Source organism: Aedes aegypti, chromosome 2, assembly GCF_002204515.2.
Source record: "Aedes aegypti strain LVP_AGWG chromosome 2, AaegL5.0 Primary Assembly, whole genome shotgun sequence".
NCBI classification, from domain to species: Eukaryota; Metazoa; Arthropoda; class Insecta; order Diptera; family Culicidae; genus Aedes; species Aedes aegypti.
Window position 1 is genome coordinate 448269028 of NC_035108.1, and position 22198 is coordinate 448291225.

General features: G+C 36.2%; 1 protein-coding gene across 4 annotated transcripts in view; it reads right to left on the reverse strand.

Annotated features, from left to right (window-relative positions):
- Nucleotides 1-4572: 4572 nt before the first annotated feature.
- Nucleotides 4573-22198, reverse strand: part of LOC5569804 — an 818297-nt gene continuing 800671 nt past the window's right edge. For all 4 annotated transcript variants that reach the window (XM_021848005.1, XM_021848004.1, XM_021848003.1 and 1 more), the window contains one exon: nt 4573-6018. In XM_021848005.1, the coding sequence (XP_021703697.1) occupies nt 5631-6018 (388 nt within the window). In that variant the 3' untranslated portion in view covers nt 4573-5630. The remainder of the gene's footprint in view (nt 6019-22198) is intronic.

Sequence of the window (22198 nt, forward strand, 5' to 3'; positions counted from 1 at the left end):
GAAGCCTGCGTGTCATCTGTAGTCGATTGCAAAAAAGTTTGGATATTTTTTCTTCATACTTGCAAAACTGGAAGATTTCTCCTAATGCTTCCAAAACTCAACTAATAATATTCCCACATAAACCAAAAGCTCTTTATTTGAAACCTTCAAGTAGACATGTTGTCACGATGAGAGGGATTCCAATAAATTGGTCAGATGAAGTTAAGTATCTAGGGGTCATGCTTGATAAGAATTTAACTTTCAAAAATCACATTGAGGGCATTCAAGCCAAATCTGCTAATCTGCTAATATCAACGCACCCCCTAGCCATGGCCAATTTGCGTTGTTTACACAAACATCCCTATAAACCCCACGCTGGGAAATACGTTTACCGGAAAAGGCGTTATGAGGTTCTGCACTGCATTCTTGTATTGGATTTACTTTAATGGCATTGTTGTTAGCAATTCACAAAAAAGTGAAAGAGAAAGAAACATGATTTGTGCAGGCAGAGCCCCATAGGCCATGCTATACCAGTTAGCACGCCCGACGCCCACCGATGACAGAGTGGGTAGGCTCGCACCATCGTCCTGCCCTTCAACCTATTTTTGAGATAGGCAGTTCTGTTAGGGTGTAAATAGTTATTATTATCCATGTAATACAAATGTTAAATTGTTGTTTAAGTCTGAACCAAATTAGACTGTTATATTGGATACTTCTCTCATTTAGCTGGAGGTTGCTGCAATCCTTCGTTGGTCCGTTGGTTCCGACGATCGTTCCCGTATCCGCGTTTCCTCGGCCATTACGCTGTTTACATTGCATTGTTGCTCGTGGTAGTGGCGGGTTAAATATGAAAACAAGGATAGGGAGAGAAGAAATGTTAGTGATTGTAACATGCTTTATTGCAGTATTGGCCTACACTGAAGTCATACAAAATTCGCTCTTTGGATTCGCACGATAACAATCCCTGAAACTGATTATGAACCACATAAAATTTATCCGAAAGAGCAAAAATCTTAATGTTTCAATGTAGGACAATCCAGCTTTATTGCATGTGAGAAGTTCTTGGTGATATTCTCACAACGGCCATTCAGAATGGTTCGACGAATGTAGATAAAAGATCATTATGATAAAATTAACGCGACGACATGTTAGTAAGCTCAAAAAGATTATTGTATTTGCAACTGATAATTTAAATAGTTAAGCTAAGGGTCGGTTATTGTATATAATTTTATAGATAAAGAGAAGTATAGCACGAACGCGAAGTAATGACCTTCCACTCCATCTTCAAGTGTTCCCCACAAGCCCAACACTTCATTATGGCACTTTAGAACGTCCATGTTGTAACTTGTTCACACAAGAAATCTGCCTCTGTTCTGCCGAGTTGGCAGAACGCGCCCGTACCCCATTCTGAACCAAAGGACAGGATTCATCTAATACCATGGTACCTTAACTACAAATACAAAAGCTACTTCTATGTTATTTCCACTACTAGGTACGCTCACGATAATTATGTTATGATCGTTAGAATAAAAACGGTAGAGGTTACTACTACATAACAGAAATACTACCCAAAGAACGCTAATGTCGCCAGTGTTGGTGTAAATGCAAGGTAGTGCAAAAATGTTTAGAGAATTAAATAAGTTATAAATTACAGCATTCTGTTCAAAAATATTATATTATTTTATAAAAGACAGTAAAAAATGAAACATTTCAGTAACAACAGCGCCATTAGTTTTCTAATTATTATACATATATCAGTAATACTTCTCTAATTCCGCTACAACCTTACTAGATAACGCAATATTGTAAAATGCCGTAAATCAGCACATTTTGGAATATTTCTCAAACATTGGAAATTATTGTTAATGATGTTTTTAATTGCAATTATGAATATACAAAAAAACAAACAGCGGTATGGGCATCGGATTTAGGCGATGCGCTGAATTAGGGCAACCCACAGTATTGGTCTTATACCAAGGTAAGTATTACTACGTTGTTAGTAAACCTAATATAAAAGTCTATTTTCAATGTGTGAGACGCAGATGTGCTTATTCTGCGCGGCGTGTGAGTCGAGACGAGTCGCTCTCACTGCGAGTGACGTGAGACGACTAATGTTAATCAAATGGGAGCGAGTCGACAATTGTCACCTCATTCGACTCGTGTCACATCACACGCCGCGCAGAATAAGCACAAGAGACCACCCGCACACACTCTTGCGCCTCATGGACTAGTGAAAACGACTTGTGTATATTGAACTAATACTACTATTAGATATAGTGCTACTGATGAAGGTGATCGTTGGTTTCCCAGTCTTGTTAGTGATTTGAGTGTTAGTAGAGACTGGTAGTAGGCCCTGCCGGTCCCTCCAGCATTACGCGTAGTTATCTGGTGTTAGATCATGCGACAGTAACTAAACTCATGCTGAAGGTGTGATAAATCAAGTGTAAAATATATTTAAGCATTGAAACACATGTCATTATATAACTTAAACTACTAGATTAACTTACATTTTATAAGTTCTTCTTCTTCTTCTTTCTGGCGTTACGTCCCAACTGGGACAAAGCCTGCTTCTCAACTTAGTGTTCTTATGAGCACTTCCACAGTTATTAACTGAGAGCTTTCTATGCCAATGACCATTTTTGCATGTGTATATCGTGTGGCAGGTACGAAGATACTCTATGCCCTGGGAAGTCGAGAAAATTTCCAACCCGAAAAGATCCTCGACCGGTGGGATTCGAACCCACGACCCTCAGCTTGGTCTTGCTGAATAGATTTTTTTTTATAAGTTATAATTACGATTAATTTTTGCGATCAATAAACATTAGAGTAATTTCACAATATCAACAATATGTAATGCCAACTTGATTAATCACCGTCAATCCCATCACCCAAGGGCAGGAAAAAAAAATCACATTGAGGGCATTCAAGCCAAATGTAATAAATATGTAAAATGTCTTTATCCCCTTATTAATAGAAAATCAAAACTTTGTCTTAAGAACAAGCTTTTGATATTCAAACAAATTTTCAGGCCAGCCATGTTGTATGCTGTACCAATATGGACTAGCTGTTGTAATACCAGGAAGAAAGCTCTGCAGAGAATTCAAAATAAAATTTTGAAAATGATTCTGAGACTTGGTATAGTACCAATGAGTTACATAGAATATCCAATGTTGAAACAATGGAACAAATGTCAAATAAAATAATAAATAATTTCAGGCAAAAATCGTTACAATCTTCTATTGCCACGATTAATGCGTTATATGTTTAGGTTAAGTTAGGTTAAGTATATTTAAAGCGTTTTTTTTTTCTCTTATAAGCAGGTGAAATCAACTCACCTGTAAAAAATCGGAACTGCTACGGCAAATGAAATGTTATATGTTGTTAACAAAATGTTAATAAAATCTTAAATTTGTTTTACCAAATTAGGATGATAGTGTTGTCTAATAACACAGAACACCTAGATATAAGAAATAAATGTAATGTTTGGAATGATACTAATAAAGAAATTAAAAAAAAAAATCACAGAACCTGAGAAAGTTGGTGATGCTTTTAATGACTTTTTTTCACACCAAGCTCGCAACTTGGCATAAAACGGCGATATGAATATGTTCAATACTATGGACAGATGCAATCTCTCTCTATTTTTGCGACCTACGTAGAAGGCCAAAGTATATTCAATCATTTGCAATTTAGATGTCACAAAGGCAGCCAGAATTGATGAATTTCCAATAGCTGCACTGAAGCAACACTCTACGCACCTCTCCGGCATATTATATTGTGCCAACGAAAGTATCAGTAATGGTGTATATCCTGAATGTCTGAAGCGGTCACTAGTGTTTCCAGTTTTTAAAGGAGGAGATCCCATGACCCATCTCAGTTCTACCCGCGGTCAACAAGGTATTTGGAAAGGTGATCTACATACGATTCTCAAGTTTCCTTGAGACCACCAGAAGGCTGTACGAACATTAGTTTGGATTCAGACAGGGATCATCAACCGAAGTTGCAACTCTGGAGCTGATAGACGAAACTTCAACTGCTGTGGACAAAAAGAGTTGCGCTGGATCCCATATTTTTGGACTCATCTAAGGCATTCAACACAATCAATCGTGAGATGTTGCTGAAAAAGTTAGAAGCTTACGGCATTCGAGGAGTTCCTCTCAATATAATCAGAAGCTTCAATCGGTATCAACAAGTTGTCGTCAATGGAATGAAGAGCAAAGCCTGCACAATATCTTGCGGTGTACCACAAGGGAGCAATTTAGATCCCTTATTTTTTCTCATTTATCTAAACGATATATCAAAACTACCACTTAAGGTAAACCAAGACTCTTTGCTGATGATACCACCATCTCATACAAAGGTCCACACCCGGAAAGAGTCGTAGATGAGATGACACAAAATAAGGAGACTTTTTGAAGTACTCAAGCATGACATAGAAATGTGTGGCACTTGATATATTACGCGTCTTTCGATATCAACTGCAAGACCGCCTTCAGTATTGATAGTGCACGACTAGACTAGGTTATGAAGCATAAGTAAACCTACCTTAATCTAGTATAATGGAATTTCGGATAAAATAACCCGCACCGTTTGTTTTATTAAAAATATAAACATATATTTTCAATGAACGCCTCTATTTTTCTCTTCCATAAGTTTCTCCACGTATGCAGCTAGTAGTACATTTACCGGAGGGATGCGCTAAAAACGCGTTCTCCTTATATGTTATCCCTCCAAAAATACGAAAGTAATTTTCTACAAATTATTTTACATTTCTTCGTGTTAAAATATTGATAGCTCTCTGATATTCGATAGATTTACAACTGATAATCGGTAGATATACACCTAAAGATCGAAATTTAGAATGTAAATTAGTAAATAGAAACGCCCAAAAATGTACAAAATAGCGACAGTTTTCTGTAGTTTTTTTGCGAAACATATATTGCAACTGGTTAGAAAAGTACACATTGAATGCAGGGAAAAACAGTACACTTGTTTAATTTTCGGAAACTGCCCAAGAAAAAGTGTCTTACTCATAAATGTTAATGGAGGAACATTTACTCTGTTTGCTGAGTTCATTAAGGCTATTTTGTATAGCTAATGCGAATATGAAAACAATGATCTACGCTTAACAAAAGAATGGTTGGTAATCGGTTTTGCTGGACGCTGAAGGCACACACGTGTAGCTATTGCCTTCACTCGTTCACGCATGGCGGCAATTTGTCGCGGGTACCTGATCTCCGATCATTGTTCGACACCCAACGACGGTTTCCATATGATACGTTTAGTTGATTCTGACCTATTTCGTACTTTCATTCATCTTAAACCTAGTGAAATAAGAAACAGTGTAAGTTTACCTTCTAAGAGCACTCCGGTTTCTTCACTTCCTATAAAATAACGAAGTTAGTGGTATGGTACAAATATTTTTGAAATATTGAACCCTTTTGACGAAGGATAATATTGCGGTACGTTTGCTTTATAAATAATTTGCGATTAAAAAGTGGTTTCCTTACATGCTAGGCAGTAATGCACAACTATTCTATATCTCCAGGATATAAAAATTATCCGCGTAAAATCCATAAACAAACAGAAAAAAAAACAATTCATTTTCCCCTCGCCGAAGCGAAGGAAAAGTTAAGTGACCGGATCCGGCATTACACCGGAGGAGGTCCCTTGATGTAACGCAACTGGGGCGTAAAACTCATCGAGTACGTATTGAGGGCATCGCAGCAGTGCGGTTCGAAGAAGCATGCCGCGCACATGACCAGCACCAGAGCCAACTGCACCGGAACGGCAATCTTGGTGATTCGCCACACCCACCGGTTCTGGGACAGTTTCATTTTGGTGGTATGAATCAGACCCAACTGGGTGGCGGTGGCATGCTGCAGATGTTCCTGACGCTGTTGCTGCTGATGGGTTAGCGTTTCCGTTTGCACCTCCGGGTGCAGACGGGTTTCTTCCGAGTCCGTTTCGTTCAGGGATTGGTTGGATCGGGACCGGGACCGATCGGGTTTCGCCGGGCTGGAGTTGCGATTCTTTTTGCTGCAATGGATAAATGGTCTTTGGTTAGAAATAGAGTTCTTAGTGAGGTTGACTTAATTATTATCAGAAAAAGAATATCCATAAAATCTGTGTTCATAATGTTTCATGGTTAAGCTGCACTGCCGTGAATTGCAAGTCAGTCCCATCTGTAAAAAGTAGGCATTGAGAAAATGGGCTGTGAAGTTTTCAAACTCGTTTTCCATACTAATATTCAAAACATTCCAGAGGATTGGAACATGTTCAAATCTGAATAAAACTTTCACAATTTCCTTTTCACTACAATATTTTTCCGAGAAAAATATAAAGAAGACCAAACCACGGTTCATTTTTGTGTGACATGGTGCGGAAATTTGTAGTGGGACTGATATGCGATTAATTTTCATTATGGGAGCATTTGACTCGCTGTTTTTTTCCTATTTTTTCCGAATCATATTACCGTTTTGTCTCAAATTCCGAACAGACTCATATTCCGAACACTCGGTTTTTGTATGGCGATTAGGTTGAAATGTTTCGCTGAAATATGTCAACAAATTACTAGGAAATGGCAGTCAATTGGAATTGGAAGACGTTAACTTCAAATCAATTTTATACCTTGGGAGTAGTGATGGTTCTCTAGCTCAAGACCACATAAACTAGCTCACATAAATTTATTCTCGAAATTAATAATTTGAATACGATTTATTCATGCTGTTCGGAATTTGAATCAAGGTGTTCGGAATATGAGACAGAATGAAGGCAGTGTTCGGCATTTGAGTCAAAATGTTGTTTCAAACTTTTACGTAAAACAATACTAAACAAGTTTCAATAAACATTTTTATCAGTACACCCAACATCTAACGGTTAGACTTTGCGAAGAAATTAAAATTTTCACCTATATTAGCTAATTTATGCCTATCAGATGCTTTTGAAGTCACTGTTGGCCTTAAGTGTTCGTAATATGAGTCAAAACGGTATTTCAAGAGTTTTCCAGCCTACGAAAAAGAGGGTCGCTAGGCGAATAAGAAAATAAACGTCTCTTGTATTTGTCTTCGTATTCTTGTATTCAGCACTGAAGTAATACTTGTTGTGGCGTCTCTACAATGGCGACGAGAGATAAATAGGATTGTGAAAGAAGGAAAGTTTTGATCTTTCTTGTGTAAATTTCGTTGTAAAAGTATTATTAGTTACTAGGATAAATCATCAAAGTCATAGAATAAGGATTGGTGAACGTGATGAAAAATTTGGACCTTCTTCAGTCTCCATGAGGCGAATTCAATTCCGGTTATGTATATTAGAGAGGATATTGACTGAATGACGAGATTTGGAGCTAGTGGTGATTATGGAAATACCTTGTAAGTATGTTGTAAATAATTTTGAGACCTAAATGAGATTCTAAAAATAAAGCTGCTGCCGAAGGTACTCAATTTGAAAAGCGATTTATAACAAATCATTCCCGGTATACTTCAGAACAAGGAAAAAGAGCCAGTTTTTCAAACAACGACTGTTCTTTGTGACTAACATTTTGTTGAAGGTAATTTCTTTTGTGACGAATTATAAGCGAAAGTGGATAATGTTTTCTAATTTTAATGAATGACTTATTATCATATGGTGAATATTTTTATCGCTCTTTTCAGTGTGTAGAACTATTTCTAAAATATCAAGTTTGCGCAAAAAGCCATCGTGTTTTAATTTCGTATGTCTGAGTAGAGCATTATATACGATTACAGTAAGAAAAATCTCCTTGGAGAATTCATTATACCGCATTTTTTTTTTTTGACAATTTAACGAACAAAAGGATGCTGCAATGTCCTGAATTACCAACTGCTGTTTAAATTGTACAAAAGATGAGTTATCGCCGAAACATGTACGGGAAAAATTAGAGAAATAAATAAATAAATGAGACTAAGCTTACGAAAACTTCTTGCATCGAGAATGGTTTCGATGATCCCGTTTATTCCCCTCGCTGAATAAACTATTATTGAACTTCTAATGTTACATGGGTATGCTCATAAAAAAAGAAAGAAAAGAAAAGTATGTAGTCTGGTAGCATTGCGACTTGTTCCTGTTGTGCTCTTATCATAATAATTGTAAGATATGATGTAAGGGTGCAGTCGAAATGAATATCAAAAATCAACTTCATTGTCTATAATGCATATTTGTATCAACTGAGAAAATTTAAGCAAGAAAATCAATAAAGAACACATCAAATCATTTCGTATGTTAGTACTGAAATAAAAAAAATGCAAAATTTAATAAGTTTTAATTAATTTAATTAAGTTCAATTTAATTTAACATACATTTGTCTGATTTGCAGCATTTTAGGCACAAAAAAAAACTTCTTTCTTTCCTCTTGTGGGATTTATCGTCGTACAACTAACGGCTTCTGAAGTTTAGGCGGATCATAAGTTTCGCTAACGCTAACGCTATAAGTTTCAAGAGTTGAGGTCTTGATGACATTTCATTATTTCACGTTTTGTGACTTTGTTTCGTTTGCAAGTGTTATCAATATTTAGTCCGTGCAGCTTTTAGTTTCTGTGTAAATTTTCATTGTTTCTTGATAATTCATCATAACGTTAGTTTAGAATTTTAAAGTTCAAAATGTGATTATCTTCGTTTAATACGCTGTTTTCTAATTCTGAAGAACTCACTAAAATAGTTAATTCACTGAACAGAAAAAAACAAAATTGCATAAATCGCAATTGTTACATATATGCAGTAATTGACAATTTGCTTTGAATATACTCATAAACGAAGTGTTCGGAAGATAAAACTTTTATATGCATATTGGCGTAAGACATTCTTTCAATAACGAGCTAAATAAGAAAGCAATTATTGATTAGATAACATAGATATGTTCACCGTAACAGTTATAATGAAAATAATATAAAAGTATTCCCTACTTGGAATGTAGAAGTCAATCGAAATTATATGTGAGTATTTACAAAACGCAATGTAAGAAAAAAAAATTACGAATAATTCTGATGTATAAAAGCGTTTTCGAAAAAAAGACTTGTGAAATCGCCAGTTCCAGTGCTTTAACAATCAGTAGAGAGTAAAGGGAATACTTAAAGTAATTCCGGTCTATTTCTCCTTAAGAAACGAAGAGGGCAAAAGCCCTGGTCCGTTTCTGTAAAAAAGAACGTAGAGAGTTCGTGGAAATTCGGTCCTGTTCAAAAGAGATCAGTAGGAATAACACGAATCATCCAGCCCGTTTCTTAAAAAAAAAGGTGATAGAATATCGCTTTTATGAGGTCTTCATATGAAAAGAAGAGGATTAAAATCCTGATCCATTTCAGTAGAATAAAAAAATACGTGGAGCAATTGTAAAAAATCGAATATCTAGAAAGAAATGAAGGAGTTTATGGTCAATCAGTGAAGAGAGTAAAGGGAACATTCTATATGATTCCGGTCTACATCTCCGTAAGAAAAATTAAGAGGATGAAATATTCCTGGTCCATTTTGGGATAAGAAAAAAAATAGTAAAGAAAAATAAATTAAAGTTGTTCTAGAGAAAAAGGTCTGCTTTGAACAAATAATAAGAAAGAAATAGAACGAAAAAAAAAAACAGCAAGAAGCTCAACCAAGGCATTCGATTAAAACATATTGACCAATTTCAATGGAATTGAAAGTTTTAGTTGATAAACAATCGAAACCTTCAAGTATAGTCGAAGTAGAAGGAGTTAAAAGAATTCTACTATGTACAATTTGAAAAATATATGGAATGTTGCAACATCTCTTAAATATAAAACAGAATCATTAGTTTAATTTCAGCATTGAAAAGACATCTATACAGGTTTGCAACAAAAGTAGAAGAAGCATAATGAAGTGCGGATAACCGGAAATAGAAATTGAAGACACGCACTGGTGAAGCAAATAAAAAGCATAAATATGAAGCAGTTGTCCAATTTACCTCTAAAATCGGATAGACGGCAAAGTATCAACCAGATGAATAATTATTTGTTACATGTTAGTGATAATCTACCTACTAATATTTTATTTCCCTTAAATTCAGAAAAGCACAACTGTCAACGCTAGGTAACGCGACTGAGAAAATATTTGAGAGCCATATTCACTGGACCTTATACACTGCATGGAAGTTGGCAGCAGAAAGATGAAGATAATAGATACAAAGTGTTAAGTGCGGTTAAAAAAAATAGAAATTCACATATGGATTTGATACGAAGGAAATCGAAAAACTCGCCGCCGATAACACAGCAGTGGAAGGGTCAAACCATATGAACATACAACGTTATAGTTATTAATCTAAAAATTAAATCAATTTATTGTTTCATTTTTATTGAAGACAAGGAGAGATGTAGTAGGCTGGAAAAAGAGGGTCGCTAGGCGAATAAGAAAATAAACGTCACTTGTATTCTGAACAGCACTGAAGTAATACTTGTTGTGGCGTCTCTACAAAGAGTGCAGCTGAAAGAGCATTGGAAGATACATTGAAAACTAAACTCAACTCGATTTTGACGAAAATGCATTTCCATATAAACCTGTATCGTCAATAAACCACCTTTAAATCACCACCGAAAAAGCGATAAAGTCCATAGAACACCATTTTTATCTAAGGATGGTGAAAAAGATATGAGAAATTGGATGTTGAAACTGTTTTAATTTTGAACCGTCTTAAGGTACATGTTGTACACGGTTAAACGAATTTACCCGAAATTGAGTACGATTCGCACAAAATCGAGCTATTCTAGACCTAAGACAAGACCGGACAGGTCAAAGTACAAAAATGAAACCAATTGCCTGTCAAAAAAGACCACTTCTCATTGGTCGTTTTGGCAAAGGCCTACTTTCACATCGTTGAGTTTGATTGCAACAGGGCACTTTGTTGCTAGCCCGGCCGTGTTGCTTGTTCATTGGTTAGAGTTTTCATCAAAAATTTGAAAATTTTCAATGAAATCTTTTTGTTTCAAATCTATTCATATACGATGTTAGGTTCAAAGCATGTGCTGATTCAATGTTAAAATACATAAAAATGCCTAATTGAGACCAATATAATGGAAATTGTGTCAGATCTCTCTAAAATATCGTCGATCTTGAATTAAAATCTGATTTGTTTTTTAATATAGCATCCTTCATTGCACTAAATGAATGAATCGCACAAGAAACAATCAAATTATGAGCTTTTATATTTGAATTTGTTCACAAGATTTGCTTCAAAAGGATACTGGTAACACTGGCTTTTGAATCGTCAAGGTTAACGACTGAAACACAACAGGGCAGTCTTAGTTGAGCTGTCATGTCCTGTCCTAGTTCTAGACTAACACATAAGGTGTAATTTCAACACATGATGGAAATCCTGCTACTATGTTGATTTCTTTTTTTTTCTCCAAAATAAGTATATGGCACATGAAGAAGCTTCTTTGTGCGCGGTGTAATTTGAGAAAATTAGACAGTAATCAACACAAAATCGATGTTGATTTAGAAGAGAGAAGTGAATCAAATTATTATCAAAACTGACTCGAAACAAATAACAACGCAAGCTCGTTTCCAACTTTGTTTGTCCCAACTTTTGCAGATTGGGATATAATCAAATGCAAAAATTTGATGACAATCACAGGGCGCAACATTTTTGCAACCTTTTCATCTCGCGAATAATCAGTTATTCTAAACACAAAACAAAATTTCAATGCTTTTCGATAATGTGACAATGTTTACGAATACGTAGAAAATTATCGAAAATTGCAATGCGAAGCCCAGAAAATCGCTGCGAACGTGGTAAGCGATCGTCATATTCTGTTCAAGTGGTGATAAACTGTTGTCGAATAAAATTGTTACAACAAGAATAATAGATGACAATGTCTATGTTGCTGCGTGTTGGGTGACAATTGCTTCACTGGAAAAGAGTCATTTAAGAGAGGATAATAAAGTACAAGTACACCTTTGAGAAAGCTTTCGAACTTTTAGTTCCTGGTCGTGGGCAACTATCCGTTAAATACAAACTCTAGTGGAATTAAATGGTGTAGTACAGTGAATCAAATTGTCATTAAAACAGACGAAAAACAAGCAACAAAGCTGGATCGTTCACAACCGTTTGTCCCAACTTTTGCGGATAATGATACAATCAAAAGCAAAATTGTCATGACAATCACAGGGCGCAACATTGTTGCAACTTTTTCAACTCGCGATTAACCACCTATTTTAAACACAAAACTAAATTTGTTTATGTATACTATTAGACAATGTGTCAATGTTTACTGACACGGAGAAAGTTCTCGACAATTGCAATGCGAAGCCCAGAAAATCACTGCGCAGGTGATGATCGATCATTGTCATATTCTGTTCAAGTGGTGATAAACTGATGTTGCGGAATGAAATTATTGCAACAAGAACAGGAGATGACAATGTCTTTGTTGCTGCGTGTTGAGTGACAATTGATTCACTGGTGTAGTACTAAATTCGGTTTTTTCATCTAATCATTAAATTCTATTAAATCTTTCCTTTCCGGTTTTGATTTATTGATCGAGTACCTACTACTAAATCTTACAGTGAAATCGAATTTTGTAACCTTAGAGGTGTAATAGAATAGAATAGATGTGTATGAAACAAAAGTAAAAGAATTGAAGTATCATTGTAACTGTTTTATTACACGGATATCCAAATCGTAGCACTTGTAGATATTAATGTTAATAGCCTCGAATAATTAAAACTCATCGTTAATCAACTAACGCACTAAGAAGGCACTTCGTAAAGTCCTAGCATGACATTTTTCGTCGCTGAAGTAGCAGTTTTTTTTTTCGTTTTCGCGCATTTTGCTGGACTGTGCTGCGAGAAGCCTAAGAAAGGATTAGCAAGTCGGGTAAAAAATGTCCCCAACTTTCTTTTCAATTAACTTTTACCCAACTTATTAGTATAAATATGACTCCAAATCAACTTGTTTTTGTAGTTTCGGCACTACACTAGCTTTGGCCTTGGATATTTTTTTCGGTTATACAGTAATTTCTCGATTATATCACGGACCCAAAAAATTTTGGCGTGATATACCGAAGCGTGGTATAATGAAAATGTATTTTTCTGCCATATAATTGTCATCAAAATTTGAGCTTTGTATTGCAGAAATAAAGCTAATGAAATGAAAAACACGTAAGGCATGGGTCAACTGAATATATGTGGCTTGTTTGGAGTTGTTTTTCAATGCAAAATGTATGAATTTCATACAATTATTGTGGCGTGATAAAATCGAACAGAAAACCGTGCTAAAATCGAGAGTGATATGATGAAGCGTTATTAAAACAAGCAGTGCTAAAATCGAGAAACTACTGTACATGGAACCTTCTTAGAACCAGCCAAAGATAGGTCTAATTTATTTTTCTTCTAAACTGTCGAAATTTGCTTGGGAAACTTCATCCTTTGCAAAAGCTAATTCAGACATAATCGTGGGGAAGCATTTCAAGGACATTGGCCACCTAGAGGACAGGTTCAGTGACTTTGTTGTGAGCTAAGGGTATACTGTCAATTTATAATTTTTTATGAATTTCTGATAAAAATTCGCTAATCCTAATAGTCGTCTTGTGTCTTTCATTGTTTTTGGCGGTTGATAATCTAAAATCGGCCGAACTTTTTCCATATCAATGGAAATTCCCTGTTCAGAAACTATATATCCCAGATATCTTACACTTTCTCTGCAAAATTTCGACTTAGCCAGGCTAATCGTTAGATTAGCTTGTTTCAATCGTTTTGCTACCTCTTTTATTAATTGAATATGCTGGGTGAGGGTTTTGGTTGCGATGATAATATCATCCAAGTAGACCCATACATATGGTTGCAAGTCACAGCCCAATGCAAGGTTCATTAATTTTGCCATAGTAAAAGGGGCTCCTTTCAATCCGAAGGGCATTACTTTGAATCTGAAGAGGCCCCTATTTGTCCTGAAAGCGGTAAAATTCCTTGATTTTTCAGCTAGAGGTATTTGCCAGTAGGCTTCTTTTAAATCGATTACACTAAAATACTTAGCATGCTCGATTCTGTGCAGAATTTCATGAAGGTGAGGCATAGGATATGCGGCATTTCTAGTTGCTGAATTAACTCGGCGTGAATCTAGACATACCCTGAATTTTCCATTAGGTTTTTTTACTGGTAGTAAGGGACTTGCATATTCGGAATCGCATGGCTCGATTACATCCATGAGCTTCATCCTTTCTATCTCCTCATCAACAAACTTTTGAATATATGGAGAACATCTGTACATTGGAGAAGCTCTTAATTCTATGCCTGGGATTAACTTTATCTCATGTTCTAACAATGTGGTTTTTCCTATTTTGTTTTCCTCAGATACTACAAATTGGCTTATCGAATCTAGTAAATTAGCTTTGTCTTGTTCTGATAATACATGTTCTGTCTCAATACTATCTATCGGAATGGACTCAACATCTAAAGTTGGGATGTCTAACGACAAATCCTCTTCATCGCTAATGGTTTCTTCAAGCGCCCCTACAAAATTGTTGAATGTTAGAGAAAAGCTCTCGTTTTCATTTGAGAAATGATTCTCCAAAAAGCTGAGTGAGTCATCTGATTGACATTTGGACAGATTTTCAATCGTACAAACTAGATTGTTTTCGTTTTTTATTGCAGGCACGATGTCGAAGGCCTTCCAAAAATTGATTCCTAAAATTAATTGTTTCGAAAATTCTGAAACCACATAAGTTCGAATTACTCTGGTAGTATGGTTATATGTTATAGGTAAATTTACAAAACCAAAGCAGCTATAACTACTTTTTCCCGCGGTATCAATTTTAAGATTGCTTTTATGTAATTTGAAATTATATTTATTTACCACCTCTAGAGAGTTCATTACCGAAATCTCAGCTCCTGAGTCTAAGAGTGCCATAATTTCTGTGTCTACTATTTTAATTTTGATGTGAGGGCATTTTCTGGGTTCCACAATTAGCTCATAAATATCAGAAATCTCCCCATTGTAGGGGCTATTATAATTGTTTGGAAAAGAAGCACCCCTCAGTTCTCTTCCGGACTCTCGTTTTTTGAGATCTGTTGCGGTAATGTATGACTTTTCGGGCAGGTTAAAAACGTAACTCCTGGTGTACCACATGCGTGACAAAAAATCACTTTGGGCTGCTTGCAATCTCTCCAGCGGTGCCCATATTTTCTACAGTTCCAACACAATGTGGCAGGTTCTTTGAAAGCCTCTTTCATGGGATATGTATCTTCCGGTTTTTTGACAAAATAATTGGCCCTTTCTTTTCGCTCCTGTTTACCCCTTCGTTCAAATGCACAAACATCAGCGTCTTCTGACGAAGACGATGAAGATTCTGACGTTGCTTCGATATTTCTAACTTGTTTCTTGAATGGTTGAATATTTTTGGAGTATATCCGACCACTGTCTTTGTCAAGTTGTTGACAAAGCATGCTAAGATGGGCAATATTTTTGATTTTATAAAACGATAGTTTTGTTTTATACCACCTACGCATATTATTTCTTAGAACTTTCAGTCTTTTACGCTCGGAATACTGTTTGGTCATCCGTTCAAACATTCCTTCTATTTCTGCACAAAAAGCAACGAAAGATTCTCCTTTTTTCTGTCTCCTGTCCTTAATATCTTGCAGCAATTTCCTGTCCTTATTTGGATCCCCAAATCGTATTTTCAAATGTTTAGAGAAACTATACCATGTTTTATATTTCCTCTTATAGGTGAAATACCAACGTCGTGCTTCTCCAGAAAAGAGAATATACGCTTGATCTAGGAACCGATCATCAGGTATTCGTTCAGAAATCATCAGTTCATTTACTTGGAACACAAAATCTGAGACATCCATTCCTTGAGCATCCCCACTAAACTGAATTCCCCATCTATCTAATCGGTAATGTTGGAAACGGTCATCGCGACGGTCTCTTGAAAATCTTCGCTCAGAACTATCTGGGAGTTCTGAATCTGAACTCGAGTTGGATGATAATAAGCTACTGAGCGAATCTAAGGAAGAACTATCCCGCGAAGAGGATGAACTTTGAGGTAATCGTTTTCTAATTCTTTCATGTTTTCTGTTTTTATCTCCTTTTTGTTCCCTCACCTTAACTTCTTTTTGTATATGTTCATTCTTCCGTTCTTTCGGTCTGGTTCCTAGCCTTAATGCTTCCCTTTGTTCCATCAAACTCCTAGCAGTTTCCGGACCAATCCTGATATCACGAATGTTTGGTAAATTTGTAAACAGATCTCCTACTGTTTTGTGTGTTTTCTTTTCACCGTATTTACTTTGCGGCAATTTTTTTATAATCGGCGCATCCGGAGCTAAACTGCTATGAAATTGTATGTTATCCTCAAATTTCTCCTGAAATTGTTTTTTCTTTTCCCAATTCTGATCCATACTCAATCCTCCGATTGCTCCATTTAATTTTTCATCTTCGGAGTCACTCAAATTCATTAATCTTTTGACGGTTTCCTTGTAATTAGTCATGAGCTGTCGAATAGCCATTAAAACATCATATTTTTGTTCTTCTTGAGCCAAATCTGCTATCTTCGATCTTTCTATTCGCTCTTTCCAATGTCGAAGTTGGGATATCCACCGAATTTGAATGTCTCCTTTCAAACCTTGTTCAATATTCCGGAGTTTTCTAATTGCCATAGGCCACTCATCTTTGAAATAAATGGTCTCAGTCAGTAATGGTGCTTGACTTTCATTCCTAAAAACATTCCTCAACCTTTCTCGTTTATGTGTCTCTGATTCTTCCTGAAGCATATTTCTGATTCTCAGTTCATAGTCCAGTTCCTCTTCACTCAAGTCAAAAGCATTAATAATGCTTGTATTAATAGATTTCGCCATTTTCTTCTTATTTTTTTTTTTAGGAAATTGGTACCCCGTTGATGATAAAAGAAAACAAAATAAGTTCAAGTTTTAAAAATACAAAAATAAAATTAAAATTAAATAATAATTCTCGGAAAAAAAAAACCAGTCCAACTTATAGTCTACCGAAAAAAAACTGAACCCTTCACCAAAAAGAAAAAAAAAATAAACCAAAAAACGGTATTGCAATCAAAAAATTATCCTAAATTTGTGTATTATAATTCAATTTCTTCTTATTCTAAGTGCTCGAATCAATATTTCCTTAATTTTGCTTAAAATACTAAAATTTCCCCAATTAATTTACTATGGTAATAGGAGTTGTTGCTAAAATTAACAAAAAAAACTCCAATAATTCAATTCAAGTGGGTTGAAGCTTTAAGAAAGTTGGGCGCCAATGTAAGAAGGATCCTGCTAGGTCCTCTAAATTCCAGCTTAAACGCCAGACGATGCAAGTCGTCTGCTAGAATTCACTTTTGTTTGCCCAGCTAACTCAGTGTCTAAACCTATGCAGAATCCACCTTGTGTCGTCTCCCAATAATCCCAAGACTTCTTTCCCAACTGGTGTTCCTTCCCAATTAGAAAAATTCTAGTTTTAAAATTCATTCGAAACTGATTATATATTCGCAAAATTCGAAGTCCCCAACGTTAAATTATATTTATTGAAGCTGATGAGAAGAACCATGCATACAATTTTACAACTTTCAAAAGAAAGGGTTTTTAATCTTCAAAGCTACTTTCGCATTAGATTTATTGGCTGAAGTTGCATGCAACATTTGTAATTTTGGTTTTGTGTAATTCGTTTTCCAAAAAAAACCTGCTCGTGACGTCACGTTTCATAAAAAACTCCATCGTGAGCGATTCAACTAGTACTCTCTCTCTCTTCTATTGGTTTCTCCCTGCTACTACTACTACTACTACTCTTACTACTACTTTTCGGTTTGTATTTCGGTTCTGTAGGGGAAATTGGTTTGGTACTTACAGCTCGTCATAAAGATACCCCCACCATGCTCATCGTGTTGTAGTAGACTTCGACTGTGGCCCGGTCGTCGTTCCTCGCAGCCAGACGAATGATGACTTCGGCTGGGGGGCGTCTTAGCGTCGCTTCGAAGTGGCGTCGCTGGGCCGTCGGGTAAGATCCCGACCACTTGTTGATTCTGGTCGATCCCAACAACAACCCGATCGTGGGCCGGTTCGTGGGGTGGTAGGAGGTTCGATCGAGACGGTGTTTACCATGGATTTTATTCCCGGGACGTGAGTGTAGGCGAGCCGCTCTGGCGATGGCAAACTTCCCTCATTCAGATCTCTCGCGAATTTCGGCAACCACGTGGTAACGGGTGGTGCTCGCGAGGCCGAACCACTATTCCGATGACCACGCTCTCTGGGTGTACCCTTAGTGGCCCACAGCCACGAGGCAAAGGGTATATCCAGGGGACTCACCTCCGTCTGATCGCAAGCACTCGATAACAGGCAGATGCTTTTTTTTCGGGGGCTGGCGACGATGGTACTCGCACGCAGATGTGTCTCCCCACTCTCCACACCACCCAATGGGTTGTGGTCACGGTTGGTGACTGCGAAAGCCAAAACGAATTAGCACCACAATTTGTAACCAAACCAACATTTCCAATTACCTCACTTTCAATCAATTCACTTTTTTTCCTTATAATTTCTGGATATTCACTCACGATAATGGTTTCCTAATACATTAATATTGATTAGCTTAGTAATTCACATGTAAAATATTTTTTCTTACTTTTTTCAATTTTTTTCTAATTCACTCACTCACGATTTTAAAACTTTGATTACTTGATATAAACTTTCTGAAAAGAGCTTTAAAAATTTTAATATGAAATTTAATTTAATTAACAGCAATTACTAATTACTTTAATGGTATTCACTTCTAATCGGCTTCACTAAGAATCACTGGTTTTCGATCTTGTTAGTTCGGCGGTCTGAACGGGAAAGATCGACTTCAGTTTCTCCCCGACCAAAGACCCCTAATTCTTTTGGCATTCTCAGATTTAGTTTCCGGTTTCTTTCTTGATGAAATATTCCTTTGTATACTTTTCTTTCTGGGTTTCCTGGGTAAGTATTACCAACGAGTCGTTATTACCATTATAATATCACTCCCATCCCTTCTACTGTACATCATTTCATCATTATTGATTCGAGCACTTTTTATCTTGTTGCCTACCTCGCAGGCGCTAATTTAAACACAAACTTGGGATGTCTATGAGACGGTTATACAACCGTTTCACTATTATTTTATTTCTAGGTGGCTAGTACCCTTAAAATGATCTTGTTCGATCAGGTCTGAGCTGATTTTCAAAATGATTATATTTAATACCCAAATTGACCATTTCCGAAGTAAAATAAAATTGGCCTATGTTGTGCCGGTTCTACGGAGGTTCCTGAAATAACCGAAAAAATACCCAAGACCAATGCTAGTCCCATTGTCTAACTTAGTTATTACAGGGAGCGGGCCATTTGGCATAAGGTCATTTGGCATAACGCCATTTAGCATAAAGGACATTTGGCATAACAGTCATTTGGCATAACGGACATTTGACATAATTTTTAACTAAGTGAAAGATGAGGGTCATTTGGCAAAACGGACTTTTGGCATAATTTCAATATATTTTCTGTACATACTTAAATTAAAGATTTTAGCATTTTATTGCCGTTTTATTTTAGTAACAGCTGCATCTGTTTTATAATAATTTATTTATACTCTTCTTCGGCAAGCCGCCGAGCACAATAAATGCGGTAAAAATCCATCAGAAGATTCCGGTTAAATTATGCCACCGAATTCAATTCGACTGTAAACTTTGTAGATGTATTTTATACGACTTCTAACCCGATGATCCCGCTTAAGAATATACGGAATAGCGGTAGAGGAATATATGATGAATTACTTTCAGAAGCTTCCAAGTTAAGTTTATATATAAATACACGTTTTAGCTTTGATTTGATGTGCTCAGATAGCCATGACTTTTGTGAGTTGAGCATGTGTGAAAAATCAATAAATATGGATTTATCTCAGTATAAAAACTTTGTTGAACATAGTAGGCCAATAAAACTAAAAAAAAAAACACTTAAGAGCGAAAAACGATTTTTTATTACAAATACTCAATTATCTCGGCTCTTAATCAAAACCGAGCAAAGTTGTTTCTATGATCATTTGCAGAGCTGCTCGCTGTCATTATCAACGCTTAAAATTTTCTGATTTGTACAGGCCGACAGCGATACAATTCGGATCATTCTATATCACATCAATATCATGTCTACTCCATCACCAATGCATAGATAGCGATAGACTAAGAATATCACTGATGGGTTAACTTTTATTTTAAATTAAGCAAATAAAATGTCAACTCTCAATACGATATTTTTGATAATGCTGCAGATGAATTGAAACTATGTGTCACTGAAAAACATGATTAGCTTGGAGAATTGCCACGTGATCACTCATTCCGAATAGATTATGCTCTAGAGAGTGATGTCGCATCACTGGTTGCCAAAACAAAGTAATATTGATAGCTCGTTACAGATATTGATAGTTTTAGTGAATCAGCCATACGCTGATACGACTGATATTAAGCAACTCTGATCATTTGCCACAACTTTGCTGAACATACCAACTCACGATTCGTTAAAATAAAAAAGTTGGCGTATACGTCACTCTTGCGATCACGGTAAAAAAAGTTGATGCGTACACTTTGTAGTACTGAAAGTTCTGAACATATTCTCAGAAGCAACTATGGCTCTAATATCAATTAATCGAGACGAAACCCTCATGTCCGCCTAAATTAGCTTCCTGGACCAGTGTGCACTGGTTGATCGGGTTCGTTCGAACACGAGATGTTATTTAAAAGATAATTGTAGCAGCAATGTTGCTGCATTTTATTCTTTTGTTTTCCAAAGTCAAGACCTTGTTTTCAATTTTCAATTTCAAATTAAGAAATATTGCGTCACTGATTGACACCCTAGTTCATCTTCTGTTATCCTGTTTAGTCATGATATTTATCCCCTTTCCCCTTTAGATTTACCCTTTTTTCAAACATAAGGTGTTCTTACGAGGGTTATTGTTATAGCGATATGACGCGCTATTTTTCTATATAGGAATTTGCCCTTCTTTTTTAACATGGCCTATTCTTTTGCGTAATATTACAACAGTGCTATGTGAAAAAAGGAGTATCTGAATTATTATACCAAATAACCCTTACTTTTCAGATGGTTTGATATTATGCCAAATGAACCTTTATTTTCACATAGTTCAAAATTATACCAAATGACCGTTATGCCAAATGGCTGTTATGCCAAATATCCTTTATGCCAAATGGCGTTATGCCAAATGACCTTATGCCAAATGGATTTATGCCAAATGCCCGTTATTACATTACGTCCGTAGCCGAAACTATAGAAACAAATTAAAATAGAGTCAGATTTATATCAATTAGTTTAGTAAAAGTTAATTGAAAAGGAAGTTGGATTATTTTTCATCCGACTTGACCCAATGACCCACCGGAATAACTCCGAACCGGTGACGTTTCCAAAAATTCCAATATAACTAAACATCCTGACGATTCCATTCGAACTAAAACAAAGGCAATCCGTCACGAATTGCCAAAATAACAGCAATTTGAACTTTTTCCCGTATGCTGGTCGGTTACGGGTTTAAAACGCTATACAAAGCCGTCGTACAACGTGGCATATTAGTTTTTTCCGTTTTTATCAATCAACTATTCCGGAGACTCTCATTAAGCTTTTTGTTCGCACAAATTGTCTAAACTATTGACAAATGCAACAGCGAAAGATTCATGTAAGTTCATTAGCCCGTTCTCAAGCCGTGACATACTAACATCAGTTTTTTTCATATTAATTCTATTAATATATGTGGAGTTTGCCAATCTGTTCCGCTGGAATCGCCCAACGCAGGACCTACAGAAACACAACCTACACTGGCGATGGTCGAGAGATGAAAGAGTCAGAGTGATGCTGTCGTCAACGCTCATTTAGTATGCGCGTGTATGTGTGTCATTCGCGCGCTAAGAAGCAGTGTTGCCACATTTTTTTCGAATCTCATCTGTGTTTTGAGTTGAAAAAATCATTTTTATCTGTAGCCGACCTACAAAAATCTTGGTAAAAATCTGTGTTGCACAAAAATTTAAAATTTCAACTTTTTAGATCAAAAAGAACATTTGCTAACGTATGTTGGGTGTTCTTGGCATGTCAAAAATTTTAAATTTGAACTTACTCTACTAAAAGTGAGAAACAGATGCACAATTGTTTCGAAATATTTGAAATACTTACGAATTTTAGAAAATTAAACAGAGTAATGGCATTTCTTTCCACATCCATGTCCTAAACTCGTGTTATATCCTAAAATCTTTTT